Below are 20,246 nucleotides of genomic sequence, written 5' to 3'. Positions count from 1 at the left end.
TGGTCAAAGAGATCCAACCAGTCCATCCTAAAGGAAATCAGTCCTGGGTGTTCATTGGAAGGACTGATCTTGAAGCTGAAACTCCCAATACTTTGGCCACCTGATGCGGAGAGCTGACTCACTTGAAAAGACCTTGATGCTGGGAAAAATTGAGGGCGGGAGGAGAAGGGGACGACAGAGGATGAGATGGTTGGATGGCGTCACTGACTCGATGGACATGGGTTTGGGTAGACTCTGGGAGTTGGTGATGGACAGGGAGGCCTGGTGTGTTGCGGTTCATGGGGTCGCAAAGAGTCAGACACGACTGAGCGGCTGAACTGAACTGAGGAGGATGAATAAACAAGTAGTATGCTGTACCGTGTCAGGATCATGTGCACTAACGAGAAAAGGGAAGAGGAGGTGAGACACGGGGATAATTATATGAGGATGTCAGGAGAGGCTCTGAGAAGGGGGCTCCTTGGCAGACCCCTGGATGAAGAGCGTGCACCTGTGTGTATCTCTGGGTGGTACATCTCAGGCCTGACATGTTCACAGAACAGCAGGGGTACTGCTGAGGCTGGAAAACAGCGTAGGGCATCTCCCATCTAGTCTATGACGCTTCTGAAGGTTTTGTTTTTCTAATCTCCCATTTTTGCTGTTCATTGATTGATATTCATTATTATAAAAATGTTTATGTTTTGTTGTAGACTTGTTACCTCAACACCTATATATCACCACATCTTAGTGTTGTTTTATAGCACTGAGACTTGGTACCCCTGGGCTTTGTTGCTTCCTTCGTCAATTCTAATGAATAGTGCTCTTTAGTCATGGGTATAACAAAGGGAATCATGGGTTGGAAAAAGCATCTAGGTTCTAACCCTAGTTTTGTTGCTGACTGTAAAATAATGTAACATTTCTGGACCACAGTTTATCTAGGTGTAGACTAAAGGAGTTGGATTAGATAACTGCCAAGATTCCTCTTCTGTCAAATTCTGTGATTTCAATGATTTTGACAAAAATTCCCCAGGAGAAATTGAATACTATTTCCTTTTTTAAAAATAGTTTTTTAAAATATTGATTGATTGATTTGGCTACACTGGGTCTTGGTTGCTGCTTGTGGGCTTCTCTAGTTGCCATGAGTGGGGACTGCTCTCTAGCTGCGGTGCGCGGGCTTTTCACTGCGGTGGCTTCTCTTATTGTGGAGCACAGGCTCTGGGGCCTGTGGGCTTCAGTAATTGTGGCCCGTGGGCTCCAGAGCACAGGCTCTGTAGTTGTGGTGCATGGGCTTAGTTGCCCTGCAGCACGTGGGATCCTCCTGGACCAGAAATCAAACCGCTGTCCCCTGCATTGCAAGGCAGATTCTTAACCATTGGACCACCAGGGAAACCCTAAAGTTAATTTTTAAGTTTATATATAGTCACTGCAGCCATGAAATTAAAAGACGCTTACTCCTTGGAAGGAAGGTTATGACCAACCTAGATAGCATGTTCAAAAGCAGAGACATTACTTTGGCAACAAAGGTTCGTCTAGTCAAGGCTATAGTTTTTCCTGTGGTCATGTATGGATGCGAGAGTTGGACTGTGAAGAAGGCTGAGTGCCGAAGAATTGATGCTTTTGAACTGTGGTGTTGGAGAAGACTCTTGAGAGTCCCTTGGACTGCAGGGAGATCCAACCAGTCCATTCTGAAGGAGATCAGCCCTGGGATTTCTTTGGAAGGAATGATGCTAAAGCTGAAACTCCAGTCCTTTGGCCACCTCATGCTTAAGAGTTGACTCATTGGAAAAGACTCTGATGCTGGGAGGGATTGGGGGCAGGAGGAGAAGGGGACGACATAGGATGAGATGGCTGGATGGCATCACTGACTCGATGGACATGAGTCTCAGTGAACTCCAGGAGTTGGTGATGGACAGGGAGGCCTGGCGTGCTGTGATTCATGGGGTTGCAAAGAGTCGGACACAACTGAGCGACTGATCTGATCTGATAGTGAGGTGCACAAATCTTAGATGTACAACTTATTGGATTTTTACATATTATGTGCTCTTTTTGGACCTCTCTGAAATTAAAAATATATATATATATATATATTCCATCTGTGGTTGATTGTGTCTGTGGATGGGAGAGTATGGAGGGCTGACTGTACATGTATATTCTAAATATCTTTTCCCAATCTGGAAATGCCTATATTCAATACCTAGGCAACTATTTTTAGAAGAATGGAATTAAAAAAAATTTTTTTTTAATTATTATTATTATTTTTTTTACTTTACAATATTCTGTTGGTTTTGCCATACATCAACATGCATCCGCCACGGGTGTACATGTGTTCCCCATCCTGAATCCCCCTCCCACCTCCCTCCCCATACCATCCCTCTGGGTCATCCCAGTGCATCAGCCCCAAGCTTCCTGTATCCTACATCAAACCTGGACTGGCGATTCGTTTCTTATATGATATTATACATGTTTTAATGCCATTCTCCCAAATTATCCCCCCCTCCCTCTCCCACAGAGTCCAAAAGACTGTTCTATACATCTGTGTCTCTTTTGCTGTCTCACATACAGGGTTGTCGTTACCCTCTTTCTAAATTCCATATATATGCATTAGTATACTGTAAGAAGAATGGGATTTTAAAGCTTTCCCATTTTGTTGCATTTTTGTACACTTAATTTATAGATTAAGAAAGCAACATATATAAAGGTTTCTCTTACTACATAAAACTTTGGTCCCAACATTGACTTTAAAGAAATGCTAAGATACCTTTTCTCTTAAACACACTTCTAAACTTGCTTCCACACTTCTTGTGAGAGTTTTTTCATATTCTGTGCTGGTGCTTAACTTAATAGTACAAACAAGCAGGTGACAGGGTCCTGGGGTAGGATGACCCTCTCATTAGAGAAGCGAGCCGCTCAGCACACGACGTCACCGGCACTCGTGTCTTTCTCTTGTGGGTATTCCTTTTGGTGACTTTACCAAGAACCCCTTTTCTTTGCATTTTGATGTACACTCTGTGGTGATTTTTTTCACTGCTGGTAGTGTTGAAAAGCAACAAAATTCTTTTAAATTCCGTTCTCTTTGAGTGCACCTCTTCAAGCTATAGAATTAGGACTTTCTTCCCTGGATTTATAGACTCATGTTTCAAATGTAACCTTTTAATTTTAAGAAACAAACACCAAAGTTGGAGGTAGTAAATAATGAAGTTTTAATAAGTTCAAATGTACACTATTTTTGTTAATGGATACAGAGCCACTATTTATAAAATATTCAATTATTAGAGTGAACACATGAGGTAGGTGTTAGTGAATGACTTAATTATAGCTCACATCCCTGTTGCGCTTAGAAATTGGGGGAAGAGTTGCAAGTAGTAAAAGAATATGCACTGAAGTAGCTCACTAATTAGGATGTGCATTAGCAAACTGGAATCAACACTATGAGCAAAACGTTTATAGCTCACTCTGTGTGTTAGTGTTAATGGACTTTTGTGATTCTGGACAGGTATTAATCTTTTAAGAGTCATTTATTACAGTTCTTTTCATGGCGTGGACTTGAGCGTTAGTCCCTTCACCATTCCAAAGTCCTAAATCTTACAAGGATCCCCTTAAGAGATATTATTGGCTGGGGACCACGACTCTTAATTACAGTGGGGGGAAAGAGCCATTGACTCATTGATAGTTTATATTAGATTTTTCAGACACTAAACAGCCATGCTGAATATTTTCAGTAAGCATTTCTACTAAGTATAGATGGGGAAAAACGGTTCAGAGCTGGCAGTGACCAGTGTTTCTTAGAATAAGAATTTTGAATACAAAAAACCTCGAATAGCCAAAGCGATCTTGAGAAAGAAGAATGGAACTGGAGGAATCAACCTACCTGACTTCAGGCTCTACTACAAAGCCACAGTTATCAAGACAGTATGGTACTGGCACAAAGACAGAAATATAGATCAATGGAACAAAATAGAAAGCCCAGAGATAAATCCATGGACCTATGGACACCTTATCTTTGACAAAGGAGGCAAGAATATACAATGGATTAAAGACAATCTCTTTAACAAGTGGTGCTGGGAAATCTGGTCAACCACTTGTAAAAGAATGAAACTAGAACACTTTCTAACACCATACACAAAAATAAACTCAAAATGGATTAAAGATCTAAACGTAAGACCAGAAACTATAAAACTCCTAGAGGAGAACATAGGCAAAACACTCTCTGACATACATCACAGCAGGATCCTCTATGACCCACCTCCCAGAATATTGGAAATAAAAGCAAAAATAAACAAATGGGACCTAATTAACCTTAAAAGCTTCTGCACATCAAAGGAAACTATTAGCAAGGTGAAAAGACAGCCTTCAGAATGGGAGAAGAGAATAGCAAATGAAGCAACTGACAAACAACTAATCTCAAGAATATACAAGCAAGTCCTACAGCTCAACTCCAGAAAAATAAATGACCCAATCAAAAAATGGGCCAAAGAACTAAATAGACATTTCTCCAAAGAAGACATACAGATGGCTAACAAACACATGAAAAGGTCAACATCACTCATTATCAGAGAAATGCAAATCAAAACCACTATGAGGTACCATTTCACACCAGTCAGAATGGCTGCGATCCAAAAGTCTACAAGTAATAAATGCTGGAGAGGGTGTGGAGAAAAGGGAACCCTCTTACACTGTTGGTGGGAATGCAAACTAGTACAGCCACTATGGAGAACGGTGTGGAGATTCCTTAAAAAACTGGAAATAGATCTGCCTTATGATCCAGCAATCCCACTGCTGGGCATACACACTGAGGAAACCAGAAGGGAAAGAGACACGAGTACCCCAATGTTCATCGCAGCACTGTTTATAATAGCCAGGACATGGAAGCAACCTAGATGTCAATCAGCAGATGAATGGATAAGAAAGCAGTGGTACATATACACAATGGAGTATTACTCAGCCATTAAAAAGAATACATTTGAAGCAGTTCTAATGAGGTGGATGAAACTGGAGCCTATTAGACAGAGTGAAGTAAGCCAGAAAGAAAAACAGCAATACAGTATACTAACGCATATATATGGAATTTAGAAAGATGGTAACAATAACCCTGTGTACGAGACAGCAAAAGAGATATGGACTCTGTGAGAGAGGGAGAGGGTGGGAAGATTTGGGAGAATGGCATTGAAACATGTAAAATATCATGTATGAAACGAGTTTCCAGTCCAGGTTCGATGCACGATACTGGATGCTTGGGGCTGGCGCACTGGGACGACCCAGAGGGATGGTATGGGGAGGGAGGAAGGAGGAGGGTTCAGGATAGGGAACACATGTATACCTGTGGCGGATTCATTTTGATATTTGGCAAAACTAATACAATTATGTAAAGTTTAAAAATAAAATTTAAAAAAAAAAAGAAAAAAAAATTGTGGAATATTGGTTCTGTGAAATGGTAATAAATGTTACATGAAATTAAAAACCAACCAACAAACAGAACTCTGGTTATATAATTTTGCAAAGCACTAGATTAAAAGAAGCTAAAGGGTTTTTTGTTGTTCCAGCTATATTGGGATACAGTATAGTTTTTTGTTTGACTGCAGGGATTCTCAGGGCCTGTAATTTGTCTGTATATCTTGTACTTCTTTCTGTAAGATGAAGGAGGGGAGATGAAACAGCAATAGTATGCAGCATTTCTCAAACTTACTTGGCCATGGAGTCATTTTTTAGAGTGTCTTGGGAACTTGGCATGCCAGAGGACACCATCGGTGAAGGTGATTAGGCTGAAATCGTTTTGTGGATAGAAAATTAAGACAGATAATTTAAGTACTCAAGTAGCTAGAGCTAGTAAGATTCCAGACTAATTCTTAGATCACTGTTCTTTCTGTCAGGAAAAAAAAATGTAATGGCTCAGAAGACAGAGGTTTGAATATGTTAGACTGTAATAAGGCTTTCATTGTCGTCTTTTAAGATTTACTGAAGCATCATGTCCTGTCCAAGGTTCTAAGGTCTAACCAGAAAAGGCAGTACAGATGGTCATGTCTTTCAGCTGCATTGCTCACAAATGGAATAGGGAATATCTATAAAGGTGAATTTGCAGAATTACCTAAATCTGCTCTTTTTACTCCCCACTAAAATTAGAATAAACAGGATCTTAGTTCTCAAACATTAGTTTTGACTTCCTATTATGTACAGGTTTAATTTTCATTCTGTTGATGACTTCTTAAATGGGGTAGGGAGAGAGTTTAGCTTATTATAATTGACTCTTAATTAAAGCTTCCATATTCCTGATAGAAAAACGTTAATATTTTACATTTTGTATGATTTAGCTTGCTTGTTATAAAATTTTAAAGAAATATCTTATTAGATCATAGCCTAATATGGTCAGACTTCTTTTTTAAGAATTAGACGTGACTGAGCACAGCACAGCACACCATGTACCAGGGTGACAGGCCAAAAAACAGGAGCGGCAGAAGTATTTTGTTAATGCAAGAAAATTCTGGATAATTCATGTGAGCAGTTTTAAGACTTAGAATTCCACTTTGACAAATAGGTACACCTCACTGATATTCTTTGGTTTAGGGGAAAAACTGTGGCTTACCTTATAAAATATGCTGTTTGGTGCTTCTTTATGTAGGAACTTAACATGATCCTTATTACACAGAAAAAGGCATTTCAGGAAGATATTAGCTTAAATTACTTATATGTTGGATATTTAACATTATAAAGATAAATAGTTGATTATATTAATAGTTTTCCTGGGCTATTCTGGCAAAATTAGTAGTGTGTATTCTTTTTATTCCCCCACTCCTCTCTGCCCCCCAAAACTGACATTGTTAATAACAAGTCTTGGAAAAAGAAAGAATTTACTAATTGTAGGTGACAGGAGGTTTAACTGCAATTTTGTGTACTTGGAAAACTGTTTAGAAAATTTTGGTAAGCATTAAGTGCTTCTCTGAAAGGAATGAGGTGTTAGGAGATAGGCTGCTGATGGTTAATAGAATAACGGTACTAGGAGTAGTGAGTCAGAATGCTGCAAGAGAAGCAAGGTTAGTGAGTGACTTCGTAGCGATAGTATTGATCTGTATGTATCCCTTTTTATTCCCCCAGTTTTATTGAAAAATAAAAATAATTGACATACAGAGCTGTATAAGTTTAAGATGTACAGTGTAACGATTTGACTGACACCATGAACTGATGATCTTAATAAGTTTAGTAAACATCCATCATCTCATTAAGATACAAAATTAAAGAAATCAAAAAATTTTTTTTCCTTGCAATGAGAACTCTTAGGATTTACTGTTAAAAACTTTCATATATAGCACAGAGCAGTGTTCATGACGTTTATCATGTTGTGTGTACAACTCTAGTACTTAATTATCTTATAACTAGAAGTTTGTACTTTTTGACTTGCCTTTATCCAGTTTTCCTTCCCCCTACTGCTACCTCTGGTAACCACAAATCTCATTTCTTTTTCTATGAGTTTTTGTTTTTGAAATATAACTCTTCTACACGGCTGTGTTAGTTCCTGTTACACAACATGTGATTTGATATTTCTGTGCATTTCAGAATGATCACCGTGGTAACTGTCATTATGATCTGCTACCATACAAAAGTGTTGCACTGTTACTGACTATACTCCACATACTATACAGCTCATACCTGTGACTCATTTATTTTGCAGCTGAAAGTTTGTACCTCTTAATTTCCCTCAGCTACTTCTCTCCCCCCTCACCCTCTTCCCCTCTGGCAACCACCTGTTTGTTCTCTGTGTCTATAACTTTTTCTGTTTATTCATTTGTTTTGTTTTTTAGGTTCCAAATATGAGTGAAATCCTACTGTATTTTTCTTTCTCTGACTTCTTTCATTTATCATAATATCCTCTGCTGCTGCTGCTAAGTCGCTTCAGTCATGTCCGACTCTGTGCGACCCCATAGACAGTAGCCCACCAGGCTCCCCCTTCCCTGGGATTTTCCAGGCAAGAACGCTGGAGTGGGTTGCCATTTCATTCTCCAAGGCATGAAAGTGAAAAGTGAAAGTGAAGTCACTCAGTTGTGTCCGACCCTCAGCGGCCCCATGGACTTCAGCCCACCAGGCTCCTCTGTCCATGGGATTTTCCAGGCAAGAGTACCAGGTCTATCCAATTTTTGCAAATGGCAAGATTTCATTTTAATTAAGTAATTGTTTAAGGCCACATGGCTTGTAGGATCTTAGATTGAAAGATTGAAAGGGTTCAGAAGATTCCGTTTTTTATGGCTGAGTGATATTCCATTGTGTGAGGACTTCCCTGATGGTCCAGTAGTTAAGACTCTACGCTTCCACTGTAGGGGGCGCAGGTTCGATCCCTGGTCAGAGAATTAAGATATCCCAGATGGTGCATGGCACAGCCGAAAAAGAAAGGTCCATTTTGTGTGTGTGTGTGTGTGTGTGTACCACATCGCTGTATCCATCTGTTAATGGGCATTTAGGTTGCTTTTGTTTCTTAGCTGTTATAAATAATGCTGCCGTGAGCATATGGGTGCATATATCTTTTTGAATTAGTGCTTTCATATTGTTTGGTTAAGTACATAGGAATGGAATTGTTTGATCATATGGTACATCTATTTTTAACTGAGGAATCTCTGTGCTGTTTTCCATAGTGGCTGTGCCAGTTTACATTCCTACCAGCAGTGCACCTGGGTTCCCTTTTTTCCACATTCTTGCCAGTACTTGTTGTTTGTTGTCTTTTTGGTAATAACCATTTTAACAGGTGTGAGGTTGCTGCCTCATTGTGGTTTTGATTTGCATTTCCCTGATGATAAGTAATGTTGAGCATCTTTTCATGTGCCTGTTGGCCATCTGTATATCTTCTTTGGAAAATGTCTAGTCAGTTCCTCTGCCCATTTCTTAATCCAGGTGTTTGTTTTCTTGATGTTGAGTTGTATATTTTGGATAGTAACCCTGTACCAGATACATCGTTTGCAGATATCTTCTCCTATTCAGTAGATAACCTTTTCATTATGTTGCTAATTTCCTTCTCTGTGCACAAAGGTTTTTTAGTTTGAAGTAGTCTTATTTGTTTATTTTTGCTTTTATGTCCCTTGCCTGAGGAGACATCCCCCCCAAATATTACTAAGACTGATGTCAAAGAGTTACTGTCTCTGTTTTCTTCCAGAATTTTGTGGTTTCACATCTTACATTTAAATTGAAATCTTAACATGGAGAAGAGACTTGCAGTTGCCACGGAGGAAGAAGGGTGGGGGGAAAAGATTGGGAGTTTTGAATTAGCAGATGCAGACTATTTTAGATGAATGGATAAACAATAGGGTCCTACTGTCGCACAGAGAACTATACTCAATATCGTGTGATAAACCATTATGGGAAAGAGTATGAAGAAGAATTTATATATATGTATGACTGAGTCACTTTGCGTTACAACAGAAATTAATACAACAGTGTAAATCAACTATACTTCCATAAAATATTTTTTTAAATAAATTTAAGTCTTTAATGCATTTAAAATTTACTTTTGTGATTGATGTGAGAGAGTAGTTCAGTTTGATTCTTTTCCATTTAGCTGTCCAGTTTTCCCAACACCATTTATTGAAGAGACTGTCTTTCCCCCATTGTGTATTCTTGCCTCCTTTGTTGTAGCTTTATCTTTAATTTTTGCCATTTTAAGTATGGTGTGTCTTTTGTGTGATCTTTCCGTTGATCCTGTATGGGCTGTCTGTGCTTCCTGGGCTTAGATGTCTGATTCCTCTTACAGGTTAGGGAAGTTTCCAGCTGTTGATAGTATGTATGTGTATGTTCTCTACCCTTTGTCTCCCTCTCGTCCTTCTGGGACCCCTGCACACGAGAATGTTAGTACCTGTGATGCTGCATGAGGTCTCTTAAGTTGTCCTCATTTCTGTTTTCAAAAATTTATTGATTGATTGGTTTTTGACTGCACTGGGTCTTTGTTGCTGCGTGCGGCTTTCTCTCATTTCCCGGGCTCAGTAGTTGCGCCTCGCACTCTATAATGTGGGCTCAGTAGTTGAGGTGCATGGGCTTAGTTGCTCCACGTCATGTGGGATCTTCCTGGAGCAGGGATGGTGAACCTGTGTCCCCTGCATTGGCAGACGGATTCTTAACCACTGGACCGCTAGGGAAGTCCTTACTCTTTTTTTCTGTTTAGCTTCAGTGATTTCCACTGTTTACCTTCCAGCTTGCCGCTCTCTTCCTCTCTGTCATCTAATCTACTGTTGATGCCTGGTAGTGTTATTATTTATTTTAGTTACTGTATTCTTCATCTCTGTTTGGTTCTTTTTTGTATTTGACATTTTCTCCTTGTTAAAAACATCTGACTTCTCACTCTGTTCATCTGTTCTATCCCAAGTTCTTTGAGCTTATTTATGATCATTACCTTGACCTCTTTATCAGATAGATGGCATATCTCCACTTCTCTTCGTTCTTCTTCTAGGGTTTTGTCTTATTCCTTTATTTGAAACATATTCCTCTGTCACCAGTTCACTATTTTTATTTCTATGTATTTGGTAGGGTGGCTACATTTTCTTCCTCTTTCAGGTATAGCAAGGGAGACACCCTTTCAAATGGAGATTTCCGTTACCAATGTATAATATTTTCTTGCAAAGAGGCAACTCCTACTTGGTGTTCAGAGTTTTCTCCAGTCTGCTATGTCTTAAAAATAACAAGCTTAAATAATATTCCAAACAGACACATTTTGGGGTGGCAAATTCTGCTCCCCCTACATTATAACTGGCTCTGTTTTTAGAGATGTTTACATTCACAGCAAAATTGAACCATTTTTGATACTGATCTAACTTCATGGTATTTGTTAAAAAGGTGTCTATTTTCATTATCAGTTTTAGTGTATATACAAAAACTTGACAGATTACATCTGCCTTTTTATGATTGTTGTTTTTCAAAGTATTACCTTTTCTACTGAATATATTATGTCATTCATTATTAATGAATTTACTAAATACTAGTAACTAACTGGAGGGAAAATAGCAGTGGGTTTTTCTGGTGCACTAAAAATAAAGTAGGTGAAGCATTTTCATCCTTTCTCATGTCATGTGAATAGGATGGTAAATGTGTGCCTTGTGATTTGTTATTCTGTTTATACAGCCTTGCTGATTGAGAAATTTATATATTTCATGTTTTGGCAGCATCAAACAGGAAAATAATTTTTAGGTCTGTTTTGAAAAAAAAACTGACAGGAATGTTACATACATACATGACGAAAATGTAAATTATTTGAGTTTCAAGGAGACAATAGTTTTCTTGGAGAGTATGTGCTATTCTTCCGTTATTTAAAGAGACTTCTGTCAGACAAAAAAGTAATCAGTCCAGTTGATCTAAGAAAGAAATAGAACCTTTTGTTCAAGCTAAAATGAGGATTATAACCTGGAAGCCATTCAGAAGTTTCAAGAACTGTTCTGCCTGTTAGAAGTCAAAATACAGTTATAGAACTTTTATGACAGAGGGGCCTGTGCATTAAATGATACACAGTCCAGATCTGCAGGTACAAAGTGATGGGTCGTGTGACCCCTCACAGGATCAAGAAGGAATGTTATCTTTGAGGCAGTTGTCTTGATGGTGCTGGGAGGATGTTGCTTTTCATGGTTGAGCAGGTATTTCTGCTCATGGGGGAGGTGTGATGGATGCGTGATGCAGATAAACAGTGCGTCTTAGAGGGGAGAGAGGAGGCCGAAGGGCATGGCACTGCTTTTTATGTTTAAATTTTTCTTGTCTTCCCATAAAATATGAATTTTATTTTACACTTCCATCATAATTAATTCATTAATTACAACTGAACCAGAAATACTTCTAAATTCTAACTTAGTATGTATAATACAGTTAACAGGCACATACTGGAAAAAAGCATGGAAACCCTACAATAGCAACTTTCTCAACTTTAATATAAAAACGCACCATGCCTCATTTTCCTATACTGTGAAAACTGGGTAGTCTTTCAACTAGCACTTTTTACTCTTGGAAGAAAGGGTAGAGATTATTTTATCCTGGGCTAATGTAAAAAGAATCCAAGACTATAAAGGTTGCAATTTAAATTTCATTAGAATTATGTGCTTCATATCAGCATTATGAAATTAAAAACTTTTGGTATATCTTGCACTTTCAGAAAGTTCTCTTTTAGCAGTTAACATAATTGAGTTGCATATTAATATCATTTAAATTAAGAGAAAAGTCGTAATAGTGCCTACATTTTATTATACCCTATCATCTAAGGCCTAGATGATACTTACTAGTTAATTATGTGGCTTTGGCGTACACTGGTAATCTTTTAGGAATTTATTTGCTTTAGATTTGGAGGTAGGAAATGTCTGGTATGTTTTTTAAACTTTATTATGAAAATTGTAAACATTCACAAAGTAGAGAGACTTGTATAATGAATCCTCATATGTTCATCTCCTGTCCTCACTAGTTTCATATAGTGTCGCTTCTTGTTCTGTCTGCACATTCCCCACCATAACTTGCCTTCCAACCCCCTGTGCTCTTGAAGGAAATCCCGGAGATCATGTAATTTCATTGAGAAATATTTCAGTATGTATCTCTAAAAGAGAATCAAAATATCTGTATTCCCAGTGAGTACTAGCTAGCTCTGTGTGGAGAGGAAGTTCAAGAGTGCTTGCTAACTGGCCTGCCATCGCATTGTGTAGTTAATTTGCATTTAGTAAGATCCAGAGTTTATATTACTTGGCTTTTTTATTATTACAATAAGTCTCAAAGGATTTGGAGTGTTGATTTTGTAAATAACATCTAAGAAAACATGATTACCATCATGAATATGTATGAAGGTATGTAACAGTCCTCATCTCAGAGCTAGCCCGCGATTTGCTTTGTCAGTTTTTTCAGGCTCCTCCCCAGTTCCAAAATTTGTTTATTTATTTAAATGCTGAGAAACAGCATGTAACACTTAGTTTCAGATGAAATTTATAAGCCATAAATTTATAATTTATGAAATTTTTAAGTCAAAGAGAGAAAAAATGTGTGTATGAGGTTGAAAAAAGAGGAAGGGCAGAACAGCCTGGGTTCTAGAGAAATAACTTCCCCTTTAGTTCACTATTACTTAACCAACCTGCTCTCTTGGTTTTGACTTTTTAATTTCCCTCTTGCTTTCCTTTTTGGTTTATATCTTTTTCTTCTCTGAAGTTAGGCATTTACCTAACTTTGCCTGTGACATTTATATTGTTGATTCCTCCTTTATTACACAGGGATTGTTTTATTGCATAAGGGTTGTGACATAATTTAAAAAATAAAATATTTGTTTTATTGTTTTTATGCAGATTTTGACAAATATTTAAACTCATGCTATGGTCTAGATTGAGCTTTTCTGTACTCTGTTAATGAATTATATGGTGTATGAAGCATTATGTATAGACATTTAGGTTCACTTTATGTGCCCTTTTTGAAAAATTTTGTAATAATTTTTTCTTTTTTGTGTGTTCTCTTTTGCTGCTCCTTTATTGGATGAAACTGATTCTCTTCGAATGTGATTCTACAGTTCACAAGATTCCTTTGCAGCTCACCTTTGGAGGTAAGAGGTTACTCATTGACCTTAATATTGCTATTGGTATCTTTTGTGAGGCATTTATTTGATAATTTAGGAGTGATCATTTTGTCAGGATGTATATTCTTCAATACCATAAATGAGATGAATGCATACTTTGTTTTATAAGACTGCCAGTAGTTACAGGGCCATTCACCTTCACAATAGATCATTGCCCTCATTTTATCAGGTAGAGTGAAATCAGTCCATTTTACGTATTAATTTTTTATTTTATTTATTTATTTTTCACTGTGCGGGCTTTCTCTAATTGTGGTGAGTAGGGGCTACTCTCTTGGAGAAGGCAATGGCACCCCACTCCAGTACTCTTGCCTGGAAAATCCCATGGACGGAGGAGCCTGGTAAGCTGTAGTCCATGGCGTCGCTAGAGTCAGACACGACTGAGCGACTTCACTTTCACTTTTCACTTTCATGCATTGGAGAAGGAAATGGCAACCCACTCCAGTGTTCTTGCCTGGAGAATCCCAGGGACGGGAGGCCTGGTGGGCTGCCGTCTATGGGGTTGCACAGAGTCGGACACGACTGAAGCGACACGGCAGCAGCAGCAGCAGCAGGGGCTACTCTCTAATTGCGGTGCTCAGGCTTCTCATTGAAGTGGCTTTTCTTGTTGCTGAGCACATGCTCTAGGTTGCACAGGTTTCAGTGGTTGCGGCACATGGACTCAGGGTTGCAGCACATGGACTCAGCAGCTGCCACCCCCAGGCTCTAGAGTACAGGCTCAATAGTTGTGGTGCATGGGCTTGGTTGCTCTGCAGTGTGTAGGGTCTTCCCAGATCAGGGATTGAACCTGTGTCTCCTGCACTGGCAGACAGAGTCTTTACCACTGAGCCATCAAAGAAGCCCAGATCAATCTATTTTAGAGCCTTGTTTTCTCTCCTTCCTCCCATAACGGTCTCACATTGACTTTATCCTCTGTAAACTGCCCTGGTGTTAAAGGGGAGATGGAGAAGTCTGGGCAGAGGCTGTGTCCAAGGAGGTTTCAGTTAGTTTGAGAGAACTTTTTAAAATCCGTGAATTGATTAGGGAAGAGCAAAGGACTTACTTGTATTGAGCTTCATTATAGCCCAGATAGACTTCTAGGTGCCCGACTCACTTTCTCCTCTAATTCTCATAATGGTTCTGCAATTTAGAGCTGAAAATCCAGTGATAAAATTGTGAGATAACAAAAACTCTTAGATAATCAGAGAACCAGATATGAGTGTGAGCTGTGGTTGAAAAGGAATTAATCGGAGAAGATGGTGAGACTTTGGGAAAGGAGTGGAGAGGGGAAGCAGCGGGGCACATGGAGGGACACTGGACTCAGTACCAAACCGAGGTTCAGGCCAGGTCTTCACTTACTAGCCGCACAACTCGGGGCGGTCACAGCGTCCCTGAGCCTCAGCTTGCTTATCTTTAAGATGCAGATAATGATTTCTACCTCTCAAAGGAGACAGTGGACATGGGAGCAGTTTATAAAGTGCTATTCAAGTCTTACTGATATTTTGTGTTCTCCTCTCAGGCTGTGCCTTCAGCCTCACATGGTAAGACTGTCCCTGCCTTTCACTTGTCCTTCCTTTTGCCTCTGTTGTTTACCTCACTCTGTGTTCCCTTCCCTGCCCCCAACCTCTTCAGATCACATCCTGCTTCAGGCTGAGCCTAGATGCTGTGTAGTCTGCGAGGCCCTCTGACTGCTCCACATAGAGGCAGTTGTTCCCTTCTCTGTTTTCCATATTATATTCTCTGATTATTGAAGCTACTGTTGTTATGTGGTGTGGCCCACCCTCCTGGTGGCCAGCTTGAATGAGTTTCAGGGGAAGCGGAGCAGACCAGAGGGGTAGTACCATCCAGGTTTGGTTCCATTTTCTACGTCCACCAACCAGGGAGAAACACAGCTTGGAAAGATTCTGGGCTTTGAAATGAGAGATCCTTGGGTGACCCGTGAGCAAGTCATTTCATCTTTCAATTAATCTAAAAAATGGAGATGATAATAATACTTACAGGGTTATTAAAATGAAATGAGATAATGTGTGATAAACGCTAAATGTAATACCTGTCACATAGAGTTTTAAATGAATTTTGATGTAAAAGCAGTAAAAGTTAAAACTATATCATAAGAAACTTGAAGACAATATAAATTATATAATCTACTCTTTAGTTGATAAAGTGCTTTCTAAACATAGAATGAGAAATATCACAAAAGAAAAGATGGAAAAATTAAATTTGATTTTGTAAAAAAAAAAATCCATGATTTGGTTCATGAAAACATGCATAGTTAAAAGGCATTTTGGAAAAGTGTCATAAAATGATTATTGTACTTAATATAATCTCTTAGAATCAGTTTTTAAGTATAATGTTTTCTTTTGACTGAGATGTACATCAGGGAAATCTTTAATGTCAAAACAGGGTCTAGTCTTGGGGAAAAAAAGGGACTGGCAGGAGCTTAGAAGAGCTAATGTTGATAATGCTTAAGGCTGGACTCTCATTTAAGCAAGAGCTCAGGGGAGTTGCCAGAAATAGGAGTTTTGAGCAGAAGGCGTTTGGGCTAGATGAATGTACCTACACAGGGAGTAAATGAGGAGGCTGGAGCTTGATGTCTGCCTCACTGGGACAAACTACCAGTTTGAAGATGTTACTGAACAATAGCAGAGATACTTTAAATAGTCCTCACTGGTAGATTTCTCTCAAGTGTAAGCTCAGTAAGAGAGGACCCTATTTCTCTTGCTTCCTTGTGTTTACATATCTAGTTAAGTACTATTGATACATGGGCTTCCCAGGTGGTGCAGTGGTGAAGAATCCACCTGCTAATGCAAGAGATGTGGGTTTGATCCCTGGGTTGGGAAGATGCCCCGGAGTAGGAAATGGCAACCCACTCCAATATTCTTGCCTGGAGAATTCCTTGGACAGAGGATCCTGGGGAGGCTCCAGTCCATGGGGTCACAAAGAGATGGACACGACTGAGGATGCACACGATTGATACATAGGAAGCACTGAATATGTATTTGTTGTAGGAAGGGGGACCCCTTCCAGGGCCTGAAACTGGGCTCTTGTCTAACTCGGAAATGAATTGTCCGAGGAGACACATGTGCTGACAAAGCAAGAGATTTTATTGGGAAAGGGCACCTGGATGGAGAGCAGTAGGGTAAGGGAACCCAGGAGAACTGCTCTGCCGCGTGGCTCGCAGTCTCCAGTTTTATGGTGATGGGATTGGTTTCCGGGTTGTCTTTAGCCAATCTTTCTGACTCAGAGTTCTTCCTGGTGGTGCACGCCTTGTTCAGCCAAGTGGATGCCAGAGAGAAGGATTCTGGGAGGTGGTCGGACATGTGGTGTCTCCTTTTGACCTTTTCCAAACTCTTCCGCTTGGTGGAGGCTTATTAGTTCCTTGTTCCTTACCGGGACCTCCTGTCGTAAAACAGGTTATGCAAATGGTTACTATGATGCCTGGCCAGGGTGGACAGTTTCAGTCAGTGTGCTTCCCCTAACATTTGTTGAATGAATGAAAGAAGGAATAAGTAAGTAGGCACCGCGAAGGCTGAGAGTAGCAAGCTTTTCTGCATAATTTGGCAGAACTCAGGGCTGCCAGAGCACACACGGACTAATATTTATGTCTCAATATGGTTAACAGTCTCTGTTCCCAGCTAGATTGTAGCTACTTAAGATCAAGATCTTTATTTTTTTCACCTTTGGATGATCTCAAGTATACATAGGACTTGGAATGGTACCAACCATACACCTAGATTTGTACCAAACAAATATTATAAAAATTACATATTATTCTGGTTAAATGCTGGGGAATCTTTATGTAGAAGCTTCAGTCTTTGGTGAAAAGTAGAAAGGAAAGCATCATGATCAGAGTTTAGTGATAGTTTCTGTTCTTTTCTGTCTAATCTGCTTTCTCCATTTAATGATCTGGAGTTGTATTTTACCTTGACTAAACTGAGCTTTTTTTCTTACTGGACTTATGGACATGGAAGAGGCAAAAGAAGCAAAATTGAAGATGACCAATGCGCTTTCTTTTCTTAAAGCATTTGGGAAATACTTTAATTTTTTTTTTTTTTTTGAGAGCATTCTGTTGGTATTTTCTAGCTTGGAATTTCCCAGGGGCCACCTGATGGCATAGTTAGTGACTGCTCCCCCCAGGTCTCCAGCAGTGCTGAGTTTAGGATTCTGTTCCTTTGCTGCAGCGCAGAACCCGAGAGCCAAAACAAAGCCAAGGCAGAAGACTGTTGAGAATCTCTAAATGTTTAATTTTGCCATTAAGCTTATGCTTCAGCTAGAGAAGGAAAATTGCAAATATGGTTAATCCCCAAATACCTTATTTTGAATAAAATAAAAATAGTTCAGTAGAGGAAGTAAAATATATGAGGTTTGTAGTTGAAAATGAGGAGACTTTAAATTTCATCCTCTCCGCAAAAACTACTGTGAATGAACCACGTTCCTTTGTTGAAAGTCCTAAACAGTTAACTGCCACATGAATCTAACGAAATTGTCAGGTTATAGTAATCACATCAGTAATTTGATCTGCTGTCATTTGAATGGAGCCATGTGTGGAGAGTCAGTTACTTCCCTCTGTGGGGCTGACCCTTTTACATTCCTGTAAGCTGAAGACTAATAGAGCTCATTAAGCTTTATGGGAAAAGAGCTTTTATCACCTCGTCAAGTCAGGCAGCATATTTCCATTATATTCCTAATTTCGTGTGGCTCTGTAGCTGCTGATGTGCGTTCCCCTGCTAGGTTTACATGGCATCTCTCCCTTACAGACATTTTTATTGACATTTCCTAAGCCTGAATTACATTTGTGTGGCACCACCTACAGATGTCTTCAATTAAATGTAGGTAAATAAAAGGGATTATGTATCAGAGGCTGAGAGATTCTTGAAATTCTAAGTCAGACTTTGCCAGCCAGTCCAGTAGGGTGCAGTCTCGCCATCATTTTGAAGGTAGAGAACTATTGGAAGAGGCATTTGTAAGAAAAGTTAAGCCACGTGGGAATGTGGGTCACTTAGGATTCTCTTCAAGAATGTCCTATTCCTTCATTCCAGGTAGCTTAAGATCTTCTTCGTTAGCAGTTATCATAATAATTTTTCCAGAAGTTAGCACCTGTAGTATATGGGGGTACCCTTGGGTTACATTATTCTTACAGAATGTCTATGCAGCAGTTATTTCCAGTTTCCTTATGAAGAAAATTGAATCTGGAGAGGTAGTTTAGTTGAGTTTGAGATCTACTAGTGACGAAACAGCAACATGTCTTATATTACATGAAGTGATGATAATATTATTTGAAGGAAAACAGTGAAAAATGTGAGCTATGCCAGTGCGGCACTCTTGACATTTTGGGTTGGGTGAATCTTTTTCCGGGCCCTGTCTTGTGCATTGTGTGATGCTCAGCAGCGTGTTTGGCCTCTACCCTAGAGATGCCAGTAGCACCCTCCCCTGAGTTGAAACAAAATGTCTCCAGACTTTGCCAAGTGTCCCTAGGGAGTAAAATGACTCCCTGTTAAAAACTGTTGCCCTAGAATAGTCTTAACAAAAAAAGAGCAAAGAGAGTTAATAATCCAGTAGTGATAGAAGCAATATTAACACGTTTTCAGTCTCCCCAAAGATGAGAAAAAAGACAGGTTAAAAAAAAAGGACAAGTGAGTTGAATAGAAAACAAATAGCAAACAGGTACACTTATACCCAACCATAGCAATCATTACACTAAATATTAATGATCTAAACCAAAAGTCTGCTCTGTGGAAATATTTTATATCTGTACAGTTGAAAACATGTATGCAGCCAGTGGTCATACATAGACACTGTGCTCGTCAGGCACTGATTTTAAAATTTTTTAGATTTTATTTAACTTATGTAGCCACATGTGGCCATTGGCTGTCCTATAGGGCAATACACGTCTAAACATTCCATTTGAAAGGCAGAAAATTAGACTAGATAAAAGAAGAAAAGGAAAATCCAACTTAAATATGAAAACATGAGTAGGTTAAATGTAAAAGACCAGAGTAAACTATACCACGTAAATACTAATCATAATAAATTATGATTATGTTATGTTAGGAGTGGCTGTCTTCATACCTGACAAAATAGACTTCAGGGCAATGGCTCTTAGCAGAAGGAAAATGGACATTTCATAATGATAAAACGGTCAGTTCATCAAATGAGGACAGTAATCCAAAATGGGATACACTTGAAAACAGAACCTCAGAATACATGGAACTGAAAAGAGAGGTAGTCAAATTCATTGCTTATAATTGGAGACTTTAGAACAACTTTCTCAGTAACTGATAAAACAAATAGAAAATTACAAGCAATATAGAAGATTTGGACAAAATTATTAATATACTTCTACTTAATTGATACCCATTGAAAGCCGTACCCAACAGTGAAAAAACATATTTTTTCAAGTATATATAGGGAATATTCTCCAGGACAGATTATATGCTATAACATTATACAAATCTCAGTAAATTTAAAGGGATTGAAATGATCTCTGTTCTAAGTGAAATTAAATTAGAATCAGTAACAGAAAGAACTGTTATAGCTTAGCAATAATAAGGACAAGCAGCCTGGCTAAAAAATAGATAAGAGACCTGATTATATATTTTGCCATGAAGACATATAAATCACTAATAAGCTCACAATCCATTAGGGAAATGCAGATTAATACCACAATGAGATACCAACATAAACTCACTGGGATGCCTATAACCAGAAGACAACACCAAGTACTGGTGAGATGTGGAGAAATTGG

General features: G+C 39.0%; 1 protein-coding gene across 13 annotated transcripts in view; it reads left to right on the top strand.

Moving 5' to 3' along the window:
• The window catches only part of ATE1 (arginyltransferase 1), a 167,272-nt gene that overhangs the window by 33,715 nt on the left and 113,311 nt on the right, over nucleotides 1-20,246 (top strand). For all 13 annotated transcript variants that reach the window (XM_025274003.3, XM_025274004.3, XM_044935144.2 and 10 more), the window contains one exon: nucleotides 13,460-13,492. In XM_025274003.3, coding sequence (XP_025129788.1) covers nucleotides 13,460-13,492 — 33 coding nt within the window. The remainder of the gene's footprint in view (nucleotides 1-13,459; nucleotides 13,493-20,246) is intronic.

Source organism: Bubalus bubalis, chromosome 23 (genome assembly GCF_019923935.1).
Source record: "Bubalus bubalis isolate 160015118507 breed Murrah chromosome 23, NDDB_SH_1, whole genome shotgun sequence".
NCBI lineage: Eukaryota > Metazoa > Chordata > Mammalia > Artiodactyla > Bovidae > Bubalus > Bubalus bubalis.
Note: the sequence above shows the minus strand (reverse complement) of the source record. Positions and strands in the feature narration are given on the sequence as shown.